Source organism: Aotus nancymaae, unplaced genomic scaffold (genome assembly GCF_030222135.1).
Source record: "Aotus nancymaae isolate 86718 unplaced genomic scaffold, 86718_ANA_hifiasm-v0.15.2.pri h1tg000124l, whole genome shotgun sequence".
Classification (NCBI taxonomy): Eukaryota; Metazoa; Chordata; class Mammalia; order Primates; family Aotidae; genus Aotus; species Aotus nancymaae.
Genome location: NW_026988539.1, coordinates 1,640,152 through 1,661,553, shown reverse-complemented (window position 1 = coordinate 1,661,553; position 21,402 = coordinate 1,640,152). Strand labels below are relative to the sequence as shown.

At 60.4% G+C, this 21,402-nt stretch overlaps 1 protein-coding gene across 1 annotated transcript; it reads left to right on the top strand.

Moving 5' to 3' along the window:
- Positions 1–375: 375 nt before the first annotated feature.
- Positions 376–16,442, top strand: WDR18 (WD repeat domain 18). Its single transcript, XM_012436397.2, has 10 exons — positions 376–585; positions 1,863–1,973; positions 11,811–11,944; positions 12,239–12,380; positions 12,901–13,044; positions 13,134–13,198; positions 13,291–13,415; positions 14,158–14,324; positions 15,931–15,999; positions 16,140–16,442. Exons 1-10 carry the CDS (start codon positions 376–378, stop codon positions 16,269–16,271), a joined length of 1,299 nt encoding a protein of 432 aa, XP_012291820.1. The 3' UTR covers positions 16,272–16,442.
- Positions 16,443–21,402: the final 4,960 nt, after the last annotated feature.

Genomic DNA, 21,402 nt, shown 5'->3' with positions numbered 1-21,402 from the left:
GGGATTACAGGCGTGAGCCACCGCGCCCGGCAAAAAAAAAAAAAAAATTTAAGAGGTTGAGTCACTTGGCCAAAAATGTCCAGGAGGAAAAGATCAAGTCAGGTACCCTGGCTGTAGAGCTACTAACTGATCACCGGAGACCCTGGGCCTTGGAAGAAGTCGCCTCCCCAGGTCTCCAACCACGTCGCGCGACTCTCGGAGTCTCAGCTCTAGGAGGGAAATCCCATTTCACAGGGAAGCCTCCTCTCCGAGGCAGGGGCGCATGCGCGGGGAGGCCAGCCGAAGAGGCCGCGGAGGCGTCGCTCTGGCCAGCGTGACGCAGTCGTCCGCGTCTCGCTGGTGATGACGCACGGTCGGGGCGGCGGGAAAGTCAAGATGGCGGCGCCCATGGAGGTGGCCGTGTGTACGGACTCGGTGGCCCCCATGTGGAGCTGCATCGTGTGGGAGCTGCACTCGGGCGCCAACCTGCTCACCTACCGCGGCGGCCAGGCGGGACCCCGCGGCCTGGCGCTGCTCAATGGCGAGTATCTGTTGGCGGCGCAGCTCGGCAAGAACTACATCAGCGCCTGGGAGCTCCAGCGGAAGGTATAGCCGGCGGTGCGGGCTCGCTGCCGGGCTTGGCTGCGGGGGTCACGCGGCGCCCGAGGCTAAAGTCGGGGGATGGGGGTGGGGGCCGCTTGCACCCTGAGTCGGAATTGGGGTGTGGCGGGGAGGAGGTCGCCTTTCGGGCGCTTTGCGCATGTGCGAGTCTGGGGGCTTTGGTGCGAAACGGGCAATCTTGTTAGGCCGCTCTGCGCACGCGCGGGGCTAGGCTGGGGCTGCCGTGGGGGCGATGGGGGCAGTGGGGGATGGAGACGCTCCCTTGTGGCAATTGCGCCTGCACGAGTTCTTGGAGCGCGAAATTTGATTAAAGGGGGCTGTGAGCTCTGTGTGTGTTGTGGTTCTAAAGGAAGACGAAGGACCAAGGTCTGGTGGAGTCTCCCATGAAGGGGTGGCGCAGGAGACTCATGCATTTATACCTCCTATAAAAAAGCAGACGCTCAACGTCGCCCACCGTTTCCCCTCTACTCCAGAACCCAAAATGCAGCCAATCCCTGAAACTACTCGCTGCCCCTGTCCGCCAGCTGAGAGCTCTTGGGACTGGCTCTGTGCTCTGGCATTGCTTGATGGAGTCTAACTCATGAAGTTTTCCCATTTTATTCTTGAGACAGAGTCTCACTCTGTCGCCCAGGCTGGAGTGCAGTGGTGCAATCTCGCCTCCAGGGTTGAAGCGATTCTGGAGCCGCAGCCTCCCGAGTAGCTGGGACTGCAGACCCCGGCCACCACACCTGGCTAATTTTTGTATTTTTTGTAGAGACGTCTTTCACCATGTTGGCCAGGCTGGTCTCAAGCTCCTGACTTCAAGTGATCCGCCCCCATCAGCCTCCCAAAGTGCTGGTATTACAGGCGTGAGCCACCACGCCTGGCCCATTTTTCCCATTTTAGGGAGGAGGAAGCTGAGGCTTGGGGTCTTAGGTTGCACGTTATAGGTAGGACTGGGGCACAAGCCTACTGGGGTCTTGGACCCCAGTGTCCTTCTGGACCCTCTTGTTCTGCTCCTGTGCTCCTCCCACCCAGGGCGCCTCTGGCCCTGAGAGGAAGTACCAGCCTCCTCACATCCTCAACCTCCAGCCTCACAGCCTCTTGCAGAGGCAAACGCTTCCTCGCTGGACCATGCATTTGCTCAGACCACCCAGCTCCTAACTCCTCTTCCTGGTGCTCTGACTTAGCCGCTGCCCAGGTGTCCCCTCCCCTCGCTCTCCCCTGCTGTGGGGGCTCTCACGTCCTGCACGAAGCTCACGGGGCTGACTGTGCCTCCTTAGGACCAGCTCCAGCAGAAGATCATGTGCCCTGGGCCTGTCACCTGTCTGACAACGTCACCCGACGGCCTCTACGTCCTGGCAGGAATTGCAGAAAGCATCCACCTGTGGGAGGTAAGAGGAGCGAAGCCTGAGGGTTCCCCAGGGCATCTGGCCGTCTGAGCCTCACCTGCAGGGGCCTGGCGCCCTGGGATGGTGACTCACTGGTGAGGGGCCACAGCCTAACCGTCACCCTGCTGCCTCCTTTCTCCGGGTCCCCTCGAGACTCCGGTGAGTCCCAAAGCGGCCCTGATGCTCCCTTGAGAGCTTGGATAGAGCCCTGTGCATCCAGTACCTAATATACACTGCAGGATCTTCCAGCCAGTCCGTAACACACACACATAACACTGCACCTTCCAGGCAGTCCGTAACACACACTGCAGCTTCTAGCCAGTCCCTAATACACACACACTCCACCTTCCAGCCAGTCCCTAACACACACACACTGCACCTTCCATTCAATCCCTAACACACAAACACACACACTGCACCTTCCAGCCAGTCCCTAAAACACACACACAATACTGTACCTTCTAGGCAGTCCCTAATACAGACAGAAACTTGTAGCCAGTCTCTGACACACACTGCAGCACCTTCCGGATAGTCCCTAACACACACACACACACACACACACACACACACAACACTGCACCTTCCAGCCAGTCCCTGACACACACTGCACCTTCCAGCCAATCCCTGAGACACACCCCGCACCTACCAGCCGGTCCCTGACACACACACTGCACCTTCCTGCCGTTCCCTGAAACACACCCTGCACCTTCCAGCCGGTGCACCTTCCAGCCAGTCCCTAATAAACACACACTGCACCTTCCAGCCGGTCCCTAATACACACACACTGCACCTTCCAGCCAGTCCCTAATACACACACACTGCACCTTCCAGCTGGTCCCTAATACACACACTGCACCTTCCAGCCAGTCCCTGATACACACACTGCACCTTCCGGCCGGTCCCTGACACACACCCTGCACCTTCCGGCCGGTCCCTGACACACACACACTGCACCTTCTGGCCGGTCCCTGACACACAGACACTGCACCTTCCGGCCGGTCCCTGACACAAACACACTGCACCTTCCAGCCGGTCCCTAATACACACACTGCACCTTCCAGCCAGTCCCTGATACACACAGCACCTTCCGGCCGGTCCCTGACACACACCCTGCACCTTCCGGCCGGTCCCTGACACACACACACTGCACCTTCCGGCCGGTCCCTAATACACACACACTGCACCTTCCGGCCGGTCCCTGACACACACCCTGCACCTTCCGGCCGGTCCCTGACACACACACACTGCACCTTCCGGCCGGTCCCTGACACACAGACACTGCACCTTCCGGCTGGTCCCTGACACAAACACACTGCACCTTCCAACCGGTCCCTAATACACACACTGCACCTTCCGGCCGGTCCCTGAAACACACCCTGCACCTTCCGGCCGGTGCACCTTCCGGCCAGTCCCTGACACACACACACTGCACCTTCCAGCCGGTCCCTAATACACACACACTGCACCTTCCAGCCGGTCCCTAATACACACACACTGCACCTTCCAGCCAGTCTCTAATACACACACACTGCACCTTCCAGCCGGTCCCTAATACACACACTGCACCTTCCGGCCGGTCCCTAATACACACACTGCACCTTCCAGCCACTCCCTAATACACACACACTGCACCTTCCAGCCAGTCCCTAATACACACTGCACCTTCCAGCCAGTCCCTAATACACACACACTGCACCTTCCAGCCAGTCCCTAATACACACACACTGCACCTTCCAGCCGGTCCCAAATACACACACTGCACCTTCCGGCCGGTCCCTGGCACACACCTTGCACCTTCCGGCCGGTCCCTAATACACACACACTGCACCTTCCGGCCGGTGCACCTTCCAGCCAGTCCCTAATACACACACACTGCACCTTCCGGCCAGTCCCTGACACACACACACTACACCTTCCAGCCAGTCCCTAATACACACACACTGCATCTTCCGGCCAGTCCCTGACACACACACACTGCACCTTCCAGCCGGTCCCTAATACACACACACTGCACCTTCCAGCCGGTCCCTAATACACACACACTGCACCTTCCGGCTGGTGCACCTTCCAGCCAGTCCCTAATACACACACTGCACCTTCCAGCCAGTCCCTGACACACACACACTGCACCTTCTGGCCGGTCCCTAATACACACACACTGCACCTTCCAGCCGGTCCCTAATACACACACACTGCACCTTCCAGCCGGTCCCTAATACACACACACTGCACCTTCCGGCCAGTCCCTGACACACACACACTGCACCTTCCGGCCGGTCCCTAATACACACACACTGCACCTTCCTAATACACACACACTGCACCTTCCGGCCGGTCCCTAATACACACACACTGCACCTTCCAGCCGGTCCCTAATACACACACACTGCACCTTCCGGCCAGTCCCTGACACACACACACTGCACCTTCCGGCCGGTCCCTAATACACACACACTGCACCTTCCGGCCAGTCCCTGACACACACACACTGCACCTTCCGGCCGGTCCCTAATACACACACACTGCACCTTCCTAATACACACACACTGCACCTTCCGGCCGGTCCCTAATACACACACACTGCACCTTCCAGCCGGTCCCTAATACACACACACTGCACCTTCCGGCCAGTCCCTGACACACACACTGCACCTTCCGGCCGGTCCCTAATACACACACACTGCACCTTCCGGCCGGTCCCTAATACACACACACTGCACCTTCCAGCCGGTCCCTAATACACACACTGCACCTTCCGGCCGGTCCCTGACACACACACACACTGCACCTTCCGGCCGGTCCCTGACACACACACACTGCACCTTCCGGCCGGTCCCTGACACACACACACTGCACCTTCCGGCCGGTCCCTAATACACACACACTGCACCTTCCAGCCGGTCCCTAATACACACACTGCACCTTCCGGCCGGTCCCTGACACACACACACACTGCACCTTCCGGCCGGTCCCTGACACACACACACTGCACCTTCCGGCCGGTCCCTGACACACACACACTGCACCTTCCGGCCGGTCCCTGACACACACACACTGCACCTTCCAGCCGGTCCCTAATACACACACACTGCACCTTCCGGCCAGTCCCTGACACACACACACTGCACCTTCCGGCCGGTCCCCAATACACACACACTGCACCTTCCGGCCAGTCCCTGACACACACACACTGCACCTTCCGGCCGGTCCCTAATACGCACACACTGCACCTTCCGGCCGGTGCACCTTCCAGCCAGTCCCTAATACACACACACTGCACCTTCCGGCCAGTCCCTGACACACACACACTACACCTTCCAGCCAGTCCCTAATACACACACACTGCATCTTCCGGCCAGTCCCTGACACACACACACTGCACCTTCCAGCCGGTCCCTAATACACACACACTGCACCTTCCGGCCGGTCCCTGACACACACACACTGCACCTTCCGGCCGGTCCCTGACACACACACACTGCACCTTCCGGCCGGTCCCTGACACACACACACTGCACCTTCCGTCCGGTCCCTAATACACACACACTGCACCTTCCGGCCAGTCCCTGACACACACACACTGCACCTTCCGGCCGGTCCCCAATACACACACACTGCACCTTCCGGCCGGTCCCCGACACACACACACTGCACCTTCCGGCCGGTCCCCAATACACACACACTGCACCTTCCGGCCGGTTCCTAATACACACACACTGCACCTTCCGGCCGGTCCCTAATACACACACACTGCACCTTCCGGCCGGTCCCCGACACACACACACTGCACCTTCCGGCCGGTCCCTGACACACACACACTGCACCTTCCGGCCGGTCCCTAATACACACACACTGCACCTTCCAGCCGGTCCCTAATACACACACTGCACCTTGCGGCCGGTCCCTGACACACACACACACTGCACCTTCCGGCCGGTCCCTGACACACACACACACTGCACCTTCCGGCCGGTCCCTAATACACACACACTGCACCTTCCGGCCGGTCCCTGACACACACACACTGCACCTTCCGGCCGGTCCCTAATACACACACACTGCACCTTCCGGCCGGTCCCTAATACACACACTGCACCTTCCGGCCGGTCCCCGACACACACACACTGCACCTTCCGGCCTGTCCCCGATACACACACACTGCACCTTCCGGCCGGTCCCCGATACACACACACTGCACATTCCGGCCGGTCCCTGATACACATACACTGCTCCTTCCGGCCGGTCCCTGATACACACTGCACCTTCCGGCCGGTCCCTAACACACACACACTGCACCTTCCGGCCGGTCCCTAACACACACACACTGCACCTTCCGGCCGGTCCCTAATACACACACACTGCACCTTCCGGCCGGTCCCTAACACACACACACTGCACCTTCCGGCCGGTCCCTAATACACACACACTGCACCTTCCGGCCGGTCCCTAATACACACACACTGCACCTTCCAGCCGGTGTCTCATATACATACACTGCACCTTCCAGCCAGTCCCTTAAACAAACACTGCACCTTCCAGCCGGTGTCTCATATACATACACTGCACCTTCCAGCCAGTCCCTTAAACAAACACTACACCTTCCGGTCGATCCCTGACACACAGACACTGCACCTTCCGGCCGGTCCCTAATACACACACACTGCACCTTCCAGCCGGTCCCTGACACACACATTGCACCTTCCGGCCGGTCCCTAACACACACCTTGCACCTTCCAGCCGGTCCCTGACACACACACTGCACCTTCCAGCCAATCCCTGACACACACACTGCACCTTCCGGCCGGTCCCTGACACACAGACACTGCACCTTCCAGCCGGTCCCTGACACAAACACACTGCACCTTCCAGCTGGTCACTAATATGCACGCACTGCACCTTCCAGCTGGTCCCTAGTAAACACACTGCACGTTCCATCCGGTCCCTGACACACAAACACTGCACCTTCCGGCCGGTCCCTAATACACACACACTGCACCTTCCGGCCCGTCCCTGACACACACACACACTGCACCTTTCAGCCGGTCCCTAATACACACACACTGCAGCTTCCAGCCTGTCCCTAATACACACACTGCACCTTCCAGCCGGTCCCTAACACACACACACTGCACCTTCCAGCCAGTCCCTGACACACACACTGCACCTTCCAGCCGGTCCCTAACACACACACACTGCATCTTCTAGCCATCCCTAATACACACACACTGCACCTTCCAGCCGGTCCCTAACACACACACAATTCACCTTCCAGCCAGTCCCTGACACACACACTGCACCTTTCAGCCAGTCCCTGACACACACACTGCAGCATCTTCCAGGGCTGGCAGGCATCTCCTCCAGGTAGGGGACAGTACTTGGCACTTGTAACCTCAAAGTTATGAAGAGCTGGGCAGAGTGGTTCATGCCTGTAATCTCAACACTTTGGGAGGGTGTGGCAGGCGGATCACCTGAGGTCAGGAGTTCGAGAACCAGCCTGGCCAACATAGTGAAACCCTGTCTCTACTAAAAATACAAAAATTAGCTGGACGTGGTGGCCAGCATCTATAATCCAGCTACTTGAGAGGCTGAGGCGGAATTGCTTGAACGCAGGAGGCAGAGGTTGCAGTGAGCTGAGATGGCACCTGGGCCACAAGAGTGAAACTCCATGTCAAAAACGGAAAACAGACTCCAGCTTTGTCCTCCTGCAGAGGCAGCCCTTGCCTTTATACCTTTTTTTCTTTTTTTTGAGACAGGTCTTGCTCTGTCACCCAGGCTAGAATGCAGTGGTGTGATCTTGGCCCACTGCAACCTCTGCCTCCTGGGCAGCTGTGACTGCAGGCACACACCACCGTGCCCTGCCAACTTTTATGTTTTTAGAAGAGACGGGGTTTCACCGTGTTGGCCAGCGTGGTCTTCAACTCCTGACCTCAGGTGCTTCACCCGCTTCAGCCTCCCAAAGTGCTGGGATTACAGGCGTCAGCCACCTCACCTGGCCCAGGACCCTGTTTATTTAATGCTCCCTTTTTCTTTCTTTTTTTTTTTGAGATGGAGTCTCACTGTATCACCCAGGCTGGAGTGCACATGGCGCAATCTCAGCTCAGTTGAACCTCTGCCTCCCCAGTTCAAGCAATTCTCCTGTCTCAGCCTCCCAAGTAGCTGGAATTACAGGTGCCTGCCACCATGCCTGGCTAATTTTTTTTGTATTTACTAGAGATCGGATTTCACTATGTTTGTCTGGCTGGTCTGAAACTCCTGACCACGCGATCCACTGCCTCAGCCTCCCAAAGTGCTGGGATTACAGGCATGAGCCACCGCACCTGGCCATTGCCCCCTTTTTCTTACTGCTGGAGGAAGCAGGGGACACATGCACAGCGTGGCTCCTGCTTGCTGTCACCGAGAGACAGGGCGAACGGCTCAGGCTTTGCATTTAGGTCAGCTACTGCAGTCTGCCATGGTTAGGGGAAGCAGGCTGGATGGTCTGTGAGTGCGTGGGCGCGGGGGTGTGCCAGTGAGATTGTACTCACACAGTCAGGCCTCCAGTGAGATCGTACTCACACGGTCAGGCCGCCAGTGAGATCGTACTCACACGGTCAGGCCTCCAGTGAGATCGTACTCACACGGTCAGGCCTCCAGTGAGATCGTACTCACACGGTCAGGCCTCCAGTGAGATCGTACTCACACGGTCAGGCCTCCAGTGAGATCGTACTCACACGGTCAGGCCGCCAGTGAGATCGTACTCACACGGTCAGGCCGCCAGTGAGATCGTACTCACACGGTCAGGCCTCCTGGGGTTTGGCCCCAGTTGCAGCTGCTGGGTTAGATCATTGGCTGTCGTTACACATGGTCCATCGTATTGGTGGGGAGACCTGCCCTCAGCCCCACGTGGAGCAGGGCAGACAGTACAAGATTTGAGCCAGAAGATGCAAAGGTAACCACGTTTCTGCCCTTCCTGACCTTGTCCCTGCCTCCCCCGGTGGGCTGTCCAGAGAACTGAGAGGGCTGGGTGGGCGTGAGAATTCTCTGAGTTATAAAACGGCCACCGGGGGACGGGCATGGTGGCTCATGCCTGGAATCCCAGCACTTTGGGAGGCCAAGGCGGGCAGATCCCTTGAGGCCAGGAGTTCAAGACCAGCCTGGGCAACATGGTGAAAACCCGTATTTGCAAAAACTATAAAAATTAGCTGGGCGTGGTGGCATCCACCTGTAATCCCAGCTTTTTGGGAGGCTGAGGCAGGAGAATCACTTGAATCCGGGAGGTGGAGGTTGCAGTGAGCTGAGATCATACCACTGCACTCCAGCCTGGGTGACAGAGCAAGACCCTGTCTCCAAAAAAACAGTGGGGCAGGGAGCATAGGAATGACAGGAGGCATTGTAATCTCATCCCTGGGACACGTGTGTATGTGTTTAACTTTTAAACTTATTTTTGAGGCGGGGTCTCACTACATTGCCCTAGCTGGTCTTGAACTCCTGGGCTCAGGCGATCCTCCCAGGTAGGTGGGATTATAGGCATGCACCAACCTGCCCGGCATGCCGAGGCCTTTATTTATGTATTGTTTTTTTTTCTTTCTTTCTTTCTTTTTTAATACGGGGTTTCACCATGTTGGTCAGGCTGGTCTTGAACTCCTGACCTCAGGTGATCCACCCGCCTTGGCCTTCAAAGTGCTTGGATTACAGGCGTGAGCCACCACACCCGGCCCATTTTATTTATTTTTATTTATTTATTTATTTTTTGAGATGGAGTCTCGCTCTGTAGCCCAGGCGGGAGTGCAGTGGCTCAGTCTCAGCTCGCTGCAACCTCCACGTCCACCTCCCGCCTCCCAGGTTTGAGCAATTCTCCTGCCTCAGCCTCCTGAGTAGCTGGAACCACAGGCACCTGCCACCACGCCCAGATAATTTTTTGTATTTTTAGTAGAGACGGGGTTTCACCATGGTGCCCAGGCCGGTCTCGAACTCCTGAGCTCAGGCAATCCGCCCGCCTTGGCCTCCCAAAATACTAGGATTACAGGTGTGAGCCACCATGCCGGCTGCCAAGGCTTTTAAATCTTAGTCCGTGATTTTGAAACTGGGATGCGGTTGCTGAGGCGCAGAGAGGGAACCTGAGGCAGGGAGGTACTAGCTCACGAGTTGCCCCTCACAGTGGCCCTCCTGGCCCTGGTTGCTGTCAGCCTGGTGTAGAGGGGCACGTGGGTAGGAATTAAATGTGTCATCACCCCACGGGGGATGTCTTCGGTGGGGCCCCTTCCTGTTCTTGGCTAGGGATAGTGTGCTGGGTGGCACTCACTGCCAGACCCCCGCTTCCCCAGCCTCCTCCAAATTTGTTTGTTTTTCTGTTTTGGTTTTTTTTTTTGTGACGGAGTCTCGCTCTGTTGCCTGGGCCGCGAGCATTGGCCCAATCTCAGCTCACTGCAACCTCTGCTTCCCGAGTTCAAGTGATTCCCTTACCTCAGCCTCCCGAGTAGCTGGGACTACAGGCACCTGCCACCTCGTCCGGCTAGTTTTCGTATTTTTAGTAGAGACAGAGTTTTGCCATGTTGGCCAGGCAGGTTTTGAACTCCTGCCCTAAGGTGATCCACCCGCCTTGGCCTCTCAAAGTGCTGGGATGACAGACGTGAGCTGCTGCTCCCAGCCCTCCTGGAGTTTCTGACCGGTGTGAGCTGTGACCACAAGGGGGTGCCCGACATGCTGAGCTGGAGCCCAGGCCGGGACTCTCAACTGTACCCCCTGCCACAGCCGAAGTGCTCCTGTTCCATGCACGTGACGGGTGTGAGTGGTGAGTCAGGACGGGCTGGAAACCTGAGAGCCGGGGCTGTGGGGCCAGGGCTGGTCCACCCTTCCCACGCCACGGGGACAGGGACCTCCCAGGAGGCACCGATGCTGCCCTGTCTGCCCTGCCCAGGCAGTGGTGGTCGCCAGGGCTGCCCTCTGTGGCTTCGCGCTGACCTGGACCCTGTTTCATCCTGTGCCATTTAATCCTCCACGGCCACTCTGGTTGTTGCAGGCAGGGAAACCGAGGCCCAGAGAGGAGCCACAAAGCACCACACACAGGGGCTTCCGGCAACAGAAACTCGTCCCCGTCCTGAGGCCAGAGGTCCTAAATCAAGGTGTCCGCAGGGTCGCGCTGTTCCTGGTGGCCCCGCAAGGAGCCTTCCCGCCTCTCACAGCTGCCGGCGGTGGCTGGCGCCCTTGGCTTGTGGGTGAATCTCCCCTGCGTCTGCCTCACCACCACCACGTGGAGCCCCCCACACTCCAGAGTACTCTATGTGCAGGGACACTGCATACAAATAAGGCCGTTCACAGGTCCTGGTCAGGACTTTAACGCACTTCTGGGGGGAAACACACGATTCAACCCACAGCCCCCACCAGAGCAATCAGAGCATCTCAGCCCTCGCCAGGCGTCCTGGAAGGGGCTCCCTGTCGTCCTCAGACGGAGCTGCCTGGCTTCCTGCTGGGGCTCCAGCTGCCCCTACCCCATCAGGCCACTGCAGCCTGCTCAGAAGCGATATCCCGCTGAACTGGGGGAGCCGCCTGCAGGTTCTGAGTGCAGCCATTCCTCCAGGACCTACGCAGGAAGCCCGTGCCCTCCCTAGGGTCAGGCTCGCCGCACCGGCACCTGAGGCGGCAGGGAGGACAGGAGATGTGCCCCCTTCCTGGGCAGTCACACAGGTGGGGACGAGGCGGGAGCAGGCGCCCACCCAGTCTACACGGGGGCGCTACCCTGCTGTGCCTGCCGGCCCCTGCCATGGCAGGCCCACCTACAGTCAAAGGCAGGGGGCCGTGGTGTGGTTCCCAGAGCTGCAGCCCGTTTCCTCCCCTGACGTGAGTGCCCTCCGCCCCTCACAGGTCGCCACCGGGAACCTTCTGGTCATCCTCAGTCGACACTACCAGGACGTCTCCTGCCTGCAGTTCACCGGGGACAGCAGCCACTTCGTCTCGGGGGGCAAGGACTGCCTGGTGCTGGCTTGGAGCCTCTGCAGGTCCGCGCCTTGCGAACCCGGCCTGCACCCAGGCTCGGGCAGGGAAAGGAGGCGCTGAGGCCCCTGGCGGGAAGGGGCTTCTCCTGGGGGCTGGAGTGCAGAGGACGGTCCTGGCTGCCCATGTTGGGGTGTGGTTTGTCCTGGCGGCTGTGGGGGCCCAGGTTTGAGTTTACTCAGGTGAGGCAGGCCAGGCTGCTGAGCGGAGGCAGGTGTGCATGTGAGGGGGGTGCCGGAGGCCTGGGCTGCCGTGGCCCTTCCCCCCCGCCTGCTGACCACCCGCCCCACGCCACCCAGTGTGCTGCAGGCCGACCCATCCAGGATCCCGGCGCCCCGGCACGTCTGGTCTCACCACACCCTACCCATCACGGACCTGCATTGCGGCTTTGGGGGCCCCCTGGCCCGGGTGGCCACCTCCTCGCTGGACCAGACAGTGAAGGTAGAGCCGCCTCCGCCCCTGCCCCCCCCCCACGGTCCATGAGCAGAGCCCAGCGGCCGCAGGTCCTCAGCTAGGAATGCAGAAGTCGCCTCCTCCCCCTCCTGCTGTCAGAGCTCCAGACAGCTTCTAATCCCCTGGTGCTCTGAGCCCAAGGACGTCCAGGGAGGGTGGACCTGCAGGTCTGCCAGCCTGGAAATTCCCACTCATTCACCGTTTCTGGCCCGGCTCCCTGGCCAAGCCGGGGAATTGGAGGGCACTGCTAATGCTTGGGTCATGGCTGGTGGTCCTGGGAGGGAGACCCAGGGGTCGTCAGCTGGAGACCAAGCTCTGTTTGAGCACAGCCATGTCCCCTAGCCCCCAGACCCACAAGGTGACGGCTTTCACCCAGAGTCCCAAGCCCCAGGACCAGAGGACAGCGGACACCCGACCTCCCTGGTGCCCCTCCCTGGATCCCTGTTCCCACGGGGTCCTCGGGTTCCCCGGGGCTGGGCCGAGCCCCATGCCCTTTGCCCGCCCGCAGCTGTGGGAAGTCTCCTCGGGGGAGCTGCTCCTCTCCGTCCTCTTTGACATGGCCGTCATGGCGGTGACCATGGACCTGGCCGAGCACCACCTGTTCTGCGGGGGCAGTGACGGCTCCATCTTCCAGGTGGACCTCTTCACCTGGGTGAGTGCATCGGGTGGGCAGTGGGCTGCGCCCTGCCCTGGGGCTGACGGCATCGGGCCTGCCGCTCACACCCGTCTCCGCCTTCGCAGCCGGGACAGAGGGAGAGAAGCTTCCAGCCAGAGCAGGATGCCGGGAAGGTCTTCAGAGGTCACAGGTGGGTAGCTGGGGGCACAGGTGGGACGTGGGCACGGGGCGGGGGCTCTGTGGCATGTCCTGTCTGGCGCTGACCCCCGCCTATCTGTCCAGGAACCAGGTGACCTGCCTGTCGGTGTCCACGGACGGCAGCGTGCTGCTCTCGGGCTCCCACGACGAGACCGTGCGGCTCTGGGACGTGCAGAGCAAGCAGTGCATCCGGACGGTGGCCCTCAAAGGTGGGCGCGCCTCTGTGCTCAGCCCGCGTCCAATTCAAGGGGCTTGGAGGCGAGGCCTGGGGATCCCAGGGAAAAGGCCTGCAGGAGCTGGGGTGGGGCCTGGCTGGGGGTCGGGCCTGACTTGCTGTGGGGAGGGGACTGGCCGGGATGGGGTGGGGCCTGGCGGGATGCGGCGGGGACTCGCCAGGATGGGGCGGGGACTGGCAGGGATGGGGTGGGGACTCTCCAGGATGGGGCGGGGACTGGCTGGGATGGGGTGGGGCCTGGCGGGATGGAGCGGGGACTGGCTGGGATGGGGTGGGGCCTGGCGGGATGGGGCGGGGACTGGCCGGGATGGGGTGGGGACTCTCTAGGATGGGGCGGGGACTGGCCGGGATGGTGTGGGGCCTGGTGGGGTGGGGCCTGGCGGGATGGGGTAGGGACTGACCGGGATGGGGTGGAGCCTGGTGGGATGGGGCGGGACTGGCTGGGATGGGGTGGGGACTCTCCAGGATGGGGCGGGGACTGGCCGGGATGGGGTGGGGACTCTCCAGGATGGGGCGGGGACTGGCCGGGATGGGGTGGGGACTCTCTAGGATGGGGCGGGGACTGGCCGGGATGGGGTGGGGCCTGGTGGGGTGGGGCCTGGTGGGATGGGGTAGGGACTGGCTGGGATGGGGTGGGGCCTGGCGGGATGGGGCGGGGACTGGCTGGGATGCTGTGGGCCTGGCCGGGGACGGGGCCTGATCACCGCGCCCCCCAGGCCCCGTCACCAACGCCACCATCCTGCTGGCACCCATCAGCATGCTGAGCTCAGACTTCAGGCCCAGCCTGCCGCTGCCTCACTTCAACAAGCACCTGCTGGGCGCAGAGCACGGGGACGAGCCGCGCCACGGGGGCCTCACCCTGCGCCTGGGTCTGCACCAGCAGGTACAGCCCCCAGCAGGGAACCCCCACTGCCCTTTGGTCTCGGAAGCCCCCGGCCTTTCTGCCACTGGCGATCTGACGGTCAGCCAGGTCTTTCTGCAAAGGGCTGATGGCCCATATTTTGGGCTGTGAGGGCCAGAAGGTTCACGTCCGGGTTGCTGAAGGTGCAGGAGCAGCCGTGGGGGCAGGGAGGAGGTGGGGCCCTGGTGGCTGCAGGTTTCTCACATGGGGGCTCGGGGCAGCCTCTTGGCCTGGCCAAAGCCACGCCCTACTTCCCTGCAGCTCAGCACCGTCCCCTGCCCTGTGTGGGTAGTCCGATGGGTTCCCGTGCCTTCTGGGGATAGAGTGGCTTCCAGAACACTCCCACCCCAGCCCCAGAATCCTCACAGAAGCCATTGTGGTGGGCTGGGTCTGGCTGAGGGGTTCTCGAGCCTGGGGAGGCTTCCCAGCGTCTCTTCCCGCCACAAACCCCGACCTTCAGGAGCCACCTGCGCCCTTGCTGTCTCACGTCCCTGTCTGTATCCCTCGCGGCTCTGGCACTTGGCACTTGTCCCCACACGCTCTCCTCTCACCTGAGTACAGATTGATTTTTTTATCTGAAGGGTGCTCACCAGCCCAGCAGGCCCTGCATGGGGAGGCGCCGTGATCTCCCTCCTCCTCTCCTCTGTGCTGTTCAACAGAGTGACGCTCTGTTTTCCTACATACCAGTGGGCACCGGGGTGGGCATGCGTGGGACCTCCACCGTCTGGGCATCTGCGGGCCCCTCGGAGCACAGGCTGGACTGAGCACTAACAGGGTGGGTGCAAGGGGTGCATCTCTGTGTTCAGGAAGTGCCAGAACGTTCGGAATGAAAACAGGCCTCCAGCAGCATGGAGCCAGTGTCACGCTCGGGTGCCTGCCCCGCCACGTGCCCGCCCCAGAACCTCTCCCCAGCTGGCCTCAGTGGGATTCCGGAGGCGGCCAGGCGAGGCCCTCCAGTAATGCCACCACCTTTCCATGGCTGCCCCACCTGGCTCCCTCCCTGCCGTGATGGTCGCCAGCCCTCTGTGGCCTTTGTTCCAATCCAGCTGACACTGGGGTGTCATCCTGTCCCACAAACAGGCGCTGAGGTGCCCACGGCAGAGTGGACGGTGGAGTTCCTGACCTCTGACCCCCCACAGCAATGTCCCTTCATGCAGCTGGTCCCTATGCACAAGGCAGGGACCTCGCTGGGCCTGCAAGACCTCCCCACGGCTAGAGGCGTTCAGTGTCCACCCGGCCCTGTGTCCCAGGGCCTTCCTAGGTTCACTGGTCTTTCCAGGCCTGGCTGAGGCCCCCCGTCTATGGTGTGGCCATGTGCACCCCCATCCGCAACCGCAGGGACTGCTTGGGTGCAGTCGTGAGTGGATCTGAGGTGCTGGGTGCTGGCTGCACGGCCAGGGTCAGGGTTGTCATCTTCAGGCTCGAGGGAGGTGAACGCCCCGGCCTCAGTCTCCCCGTCTGTCTGTGGGCGTCCCGGTGGCCCCTCTCTGGCAGAGTGGCTGCCCATGCTATTGGGGCTGGCATGGGCAGATCGTGTGGTGTGTGGGTCAGGACACGCTCCAACGTCACGCGGCCCCCTGTGTTGCAGGGCCTGGAGCCCAGCTACCTGGATCGCACGGAGCAGCTGCAGGCGGTCCTGTGCAGCACCATGGAGAAGGTGGGCGGGGCTCCGGGGGCGGGGCTTCCGGAGGGGCGGGGCCCCCGGAGGGGCGAGGTCAGCCCTGCCCGGTGCGGGTGAGCGGCCCCGCGAGCGCACCCCGGGCCACCTTTGCCCTCTGACCCCCACTCCTCCCGCAGAGCGTGCTCGGCGGCCAGGACCAGCTGCGCGTCCGCGTGACGGAGCTGGAGGACGAGGTGCGCAACCTGCGCAAGATCAACCGGGACCTGTTCGACTTCTCCACGCGCTTCATCACGCGGCCGGCCAAGTGAAGCCCGGAGACCCCACCCCACCCACCGCCAGCCCGGCCCGGACTCTCCCCGGTTCTGTGTCGTGTTGGGTTTTTTTCTGCCGTGACTGGGCCGTTTTGGCGTCTTGTGGGACGCGCCACGTTGGTGTTAGTCTGTTTTTCACAAAAGAAAATGAAAAGCTCCTCTCCAGCCTCCTCGTGTCCGAGTGTGGCCGGGTGCTGGGCGCTGCGCAGCTCCGCTCTGCTCTAGGCCCAGCTCAGACCCCAGGTCCACTCGGCACCCTCCGTGGGGAGGTGGAGGCCTCGGCCAAGCTTGGCATCCGAGGGGCGGCTTTAAGATGGGTCCAGAGGCCGGGCGCGTGGCTCACACCTATAATCCCAGCACTTTGGGAGGCTGAGGCGGGTGGTTCACGAGGTCAAGAGATCGAGACCATCCTGGTCAACAAGGTGAAACCCCATCTCTACTAAAAAATATAAAAATTAGCTGGGCATGGTGGCGCAGGCCTGTAGTCCCAGCTACTCGGGAGGCTGAGGCAGGAGAATTGCCTGAACCCAGGAGGTGGAGGTTGTGGTGAGCCGAGATCACGCCATTGCACTCCAGCCTGGGTAACGAGCGAAACTCCGTCTCAAAAAAAAAAAGATGGGCCCAGAGCAGCTGCGGGTCTCAGACTGTGGTCCATCACCCCAGGGCCTTTGCTTGGAGGGAGGTGGCTTGGTGTGGACGGATGGGCCTGGGGACGTTAGGAGTGGACCCAGCTGCCAGGGTTGAGGGGTTTCCTGAAGTGTAGCGCCCAGCTCTCCGGGAGGCTTTCAGGGTCCCTGGTCCTCGTGGGAACCCGGTGCTCGGGACCGTCAGGAGGGAGCTGGTGTGGGCAGGGCCTCAGAGCACTGGCTCTGCCCAGGGCGTCCTTCCCGTGCCTTTAGGCCTCTGCTGGGTTCCCCAGGGCCCAGCTGGAGCTGCCCAAACCGCACCCCAGGGCGGTTTTCTGGGCAAAAGGTGTCCTGGCCTCCGCAGTCTGGGGTACCTTGTCCATCCAGCAAATGTGGCCACTGCAGGTTGGGACCCTCTGGTGGGTCGGGGGCGGGTCTGGGGGTGCTGTCCGCTTCTGAGCAGGTCTGGGGAGGGAGTTGCCCCCGACACACAAACATACCATGGGCTCTGCTTGTAGGTATCGAGGGCTTGAGGAAGGCTGGGCCCCGCTGCCCTGGGGACACCGAGTGCCAGCGCCTGGAGCTCGGCACAGACAGCCTGAGTCTTCCAGAAAGCTGCCCCCAGCTGCCAGTCCTGCCTAACGATCCAGAAAATCCGTGTGATACGGAGGGTGTAGTAATGACTTCAGCTTTGAGCCGGCCGCCAGCGCTGAGTTCATGCTTTTAGGCTAATTTGTGTCCCTGTCCCCTCTACAGCGCTCTGAGCCCTCTCGGCTGCCAGCCTGGACATGCTGCGTCAGGGAGGCTGGGCTCTCGCCTGGCACCAGCATCCACCGGCTGCTCAGAGCCCTGAGAGGGTCCTGTGCCTCCTGGACGCCTGCCCTGCTTGTTTCTGTCCCGTAATGAGCCGCTCGTCCTGCAAGGCCTGGTCCTGCCTGCAGGGAGCACACAGGTTTGGGGTGAGGCAGCTGAGGGTCCCTTGGGGTTGGCTGATCTCCCTGGGATTGTACTGGTCCCCTGGGGCCTTTCCCACGGCCCCTGCCCCCACCCAGCACCACTCAGGACCCCCAGCTACCAACTTGTGGTGGTGGCTGGGGGTCCTGAGCATAACTTCAGGGTATCTGCACAACCCTGTGGCTGGTGACAGGACTGTGGTGAGGGTGTGCACAGCCATAGACATATGGCTGCCTGGGGGCCGGACGCGGCCACAGCCACTCAGAGAACCCAAATCAAGCTGGGCATTGACCTACAGGACGCTGCACAGCCGCTGGCATCCACAGGGCTGTCGGGGCTGAGACCAGCTGCCCCCTCTGCAGGCTGCAGACAGCGGGCGAATGAGCACCGCAGGGGCAGGGCCCGGCTGCCACACCCACCTCCTGTGGCCTCAGACAGCGGGCACCTGGCTCGGACTCGTAGAAAGGGGGCGTTCCCCGGTGGGCCTGCCAGGAACCTCAGGGAGGTGGGAGCTCACGCCTCAGTCCCTGCGTCTCCTTCCATGTGCCCCTGCACAGCAGGTCCTCGGACACAAGTCCCCTCGGTGCCCTCATCACACCGGGGCCTTTATGCACATGGAACTCGGTTCCCTCCTGTATCGGAACTGACGGGCTGGTGCAATGGAGGCCGTGGAGATCATCGCTGAGGCCCCACAGATTCTGAGGCATGGGTGTGGGGATTTGGGGAGGTCAGGCCTGGAAGAGAGGGGAGGCTGGTGTGCACAGGTGACCTGGAGGCGGTAGCGCTTGACTCTGCAGACCACGGCAGGGGACCCCTGCGCGTGGCGGGGACAGCTGCCGGTAAAGCCCCGGGAGCAGAAAACATCGTGGGCGAGGAGGCGGAGAAGCCACAGCCCTCCCATGCCCTGGTGCAGACGTGAAATGGGCATCCGCTGTGAAAATAGCCTGGCAGGTTCTTTTTTTTTTTTTTTTGAGACGGTGTCTCACTCTCTCCCAGGCTGGACTGTGCCGTGGTGTGATCTCAGTTCACTGCAACCTCCATCCCCTAGCCATTCTCCTGCCTCAGCCTCCCAGGTTGCTGGGATTACAGGCACCCGCCACCACACCCAGCTAAGCTTTGTATTTTTAGTAGAGACGGGGTTTCGCCATGTTGGCCAGTCTGGTCTCAAACTCCTGAACCTCAGGTGATCCACCCTCCTCGGCCTCCCAGAGTGCTGCGATTACAGGCGTGAGCCACCGCGCCTGGCCATTCTGGCAGGTTCTTAAAAATTAAATAGCAGGCCAGGCATTTTGAGACCGTCAAAAAAAAATTGCATTAAGGTTGGACCCAGAGAGTCTACACTTCTGGGTGTATGCCCAAAACAATGACGAGCAGGATCTTGACGCGATCCACACATGGAGCTCACAGCAGCTCCATCCCCACAGCCAAAAAACGGGGGAAGGCCGGGCACCGTGCTCACGCCTGTCATCCCAGCCCTGTGGGAGACCGAGGCAGGCGGATCACCTGAGGTCAGGAGACCAGCCTGGCCAACGTGGTGAAAATGCAAGAAATACAAAATACTAAAAATACAAAAATTAGGTGGGCATGGTGGTGGGCGCCTGTAGTCCCAGCTATATTTGGGAGGCTGAGGCAGGAGAATTGCTTGAACCCGGAGGCGGAGCTTGCTGTGAGCGGAGATTGCCCCACTGCACTCCAGCCTGGGCCACAGAGCAAGACTCCATCTCAAAATAAAAAGTGGGGGGAACCAGGTGTCCATCAGCAGATGGACGGGTCAGGACAACATGGTCCTCTGCACAGTGGAATATTATTCAGCCTTGAAAAGGAATGAGAAGGCCCGTGCAGTGGCTGACCCAGTAATCCCAGCTCTGTGGGAGGCTGAGGCAGGTTAATTGCTTGAGCACAGGAGTTTGAGACCAGCCTGGGCAACATCTCTGCAAGACCCAGTCTTTACAAAAACTACGAATTTTAGTTAGGTGTGTGCGCCTGTGGTCCCGGCTACTTGGGAAGTCGAGGCAGGAGGATCTCCTGAGCCCAGAAGGCGGAGGCTGCAGTGAGCTATGATCTCACCACTGCACTCCAGCCTGGGCAACAGATTGAGATGCAGTTAAAAAAAAAAAAAAAAGGCTCGGACACAGGCCACAGCGTGGATGCAGCTTGAGGACGTCACGCTCCGTGAGAAACACCAGACACAAAAGGACACGTCCCGTCTGATTCCACTCATAGGAGGTCCCCAGAGTCCCCGGATTCACAGAGGCGGAGCGTAGGATGGAAGGCGTCAGGGCTGGGGAGAGGACAGGAAGTGAGTGATCCTTGGGGACAGAGTTTCAGCTTGGGAAGATGAGAAAGTTCTGGAGAGGACGGTGGTGAGGACTGCACGGCGTTAAGTGAGCTTCACGCCACTGAGCCGTGCACCTAGAAACGGTTCAGATGGCAAATTTCAACATGGAGAAACCCCGTCTCTACTGAAAATACAAATTAGCCGGGCGTGGTGGCACATGCCTGTAACCCCAGCTACCCGGGAGGCTGAGGCAGGAGAATCGCTTGAACCCGGGAGGCGGAGGTTGCGGTGAGCCGAGATCAGGCCATTGCACTCCAGCCTGGGTAACAAGAGCGAAACTCCGTCTCAAAAAAAAAGTTTTTTTATTGTGGTAAAATAGTCATAACGTGAAATTTGCAGTCTCTGTTGTTGCCCAGGCTGGAGTGCAATGGCCCGATCTCGGCTCACCGCAACCTCCGCCTCCCGGGTCGAAGCGATTCTCCTGCCTCAGGCTCCTGGGTAGCAGAGACTACAGGTGCACGCCACCATGCCAGACTAATTTTTGTATTTTTAGTAGAGACGAGGTTTCACCATGTTGGTCAGGCTGGTCTCGAACTCCTGACCTCGTGATCCGCCCACCTCAGCCTCCCAAAGTGCTGGGGTTACAGGCATGAGCCCGATCATAAAAAATGTTTAAAAAACACCCTCCCTGTGTCCACTTGTTCACATGGCAGCTGGACGCAGGAACGTCCACCGTCACCCTTTTACAGATGGGGAAGCTGAGGCAGGGCACGAAGGTGAGTTCCAGGAGGGCAGACACCATCTCTGCTCCTAAGAACTCTTGCTCCTCAGAGGGAACTGACCCCAGGGAGGGACGGGGCCCCAGTGGTCCCTGGGGACACCAGGACTCAGCACCTCCCGAAGATCTAGGGAGAGGACCCCTTGTCCTGCTCCCGGGACACCTGATCAGGTGACTGGAGGGGGTGGCCTGCGGGTTCCTGGAACTCAGCCGCCCAGCCCTCCGTCTGCAGTCGTGTCAAAATCCAATCCGTTTTACCGGCTGGCATTTGGCATTTTCTTTTCTTTTTTCTTTTTCTTTCTTTTTTTTTTTTTGAGACGGAGTTTCGCTCTTGTTACCCAGGCTGGAGCGCAATGGTGCGATCTCGGCTCACCGCAACCTCCGCCTCCTGGGATCAGGTAATTCTCCTGCCTCAGCCTCCCGAGTAGCTGGGATTACAGGCACGCGCCACCATGCCCAGCTAATTTTTGTATTTTTAGTAGAGATGGGGTT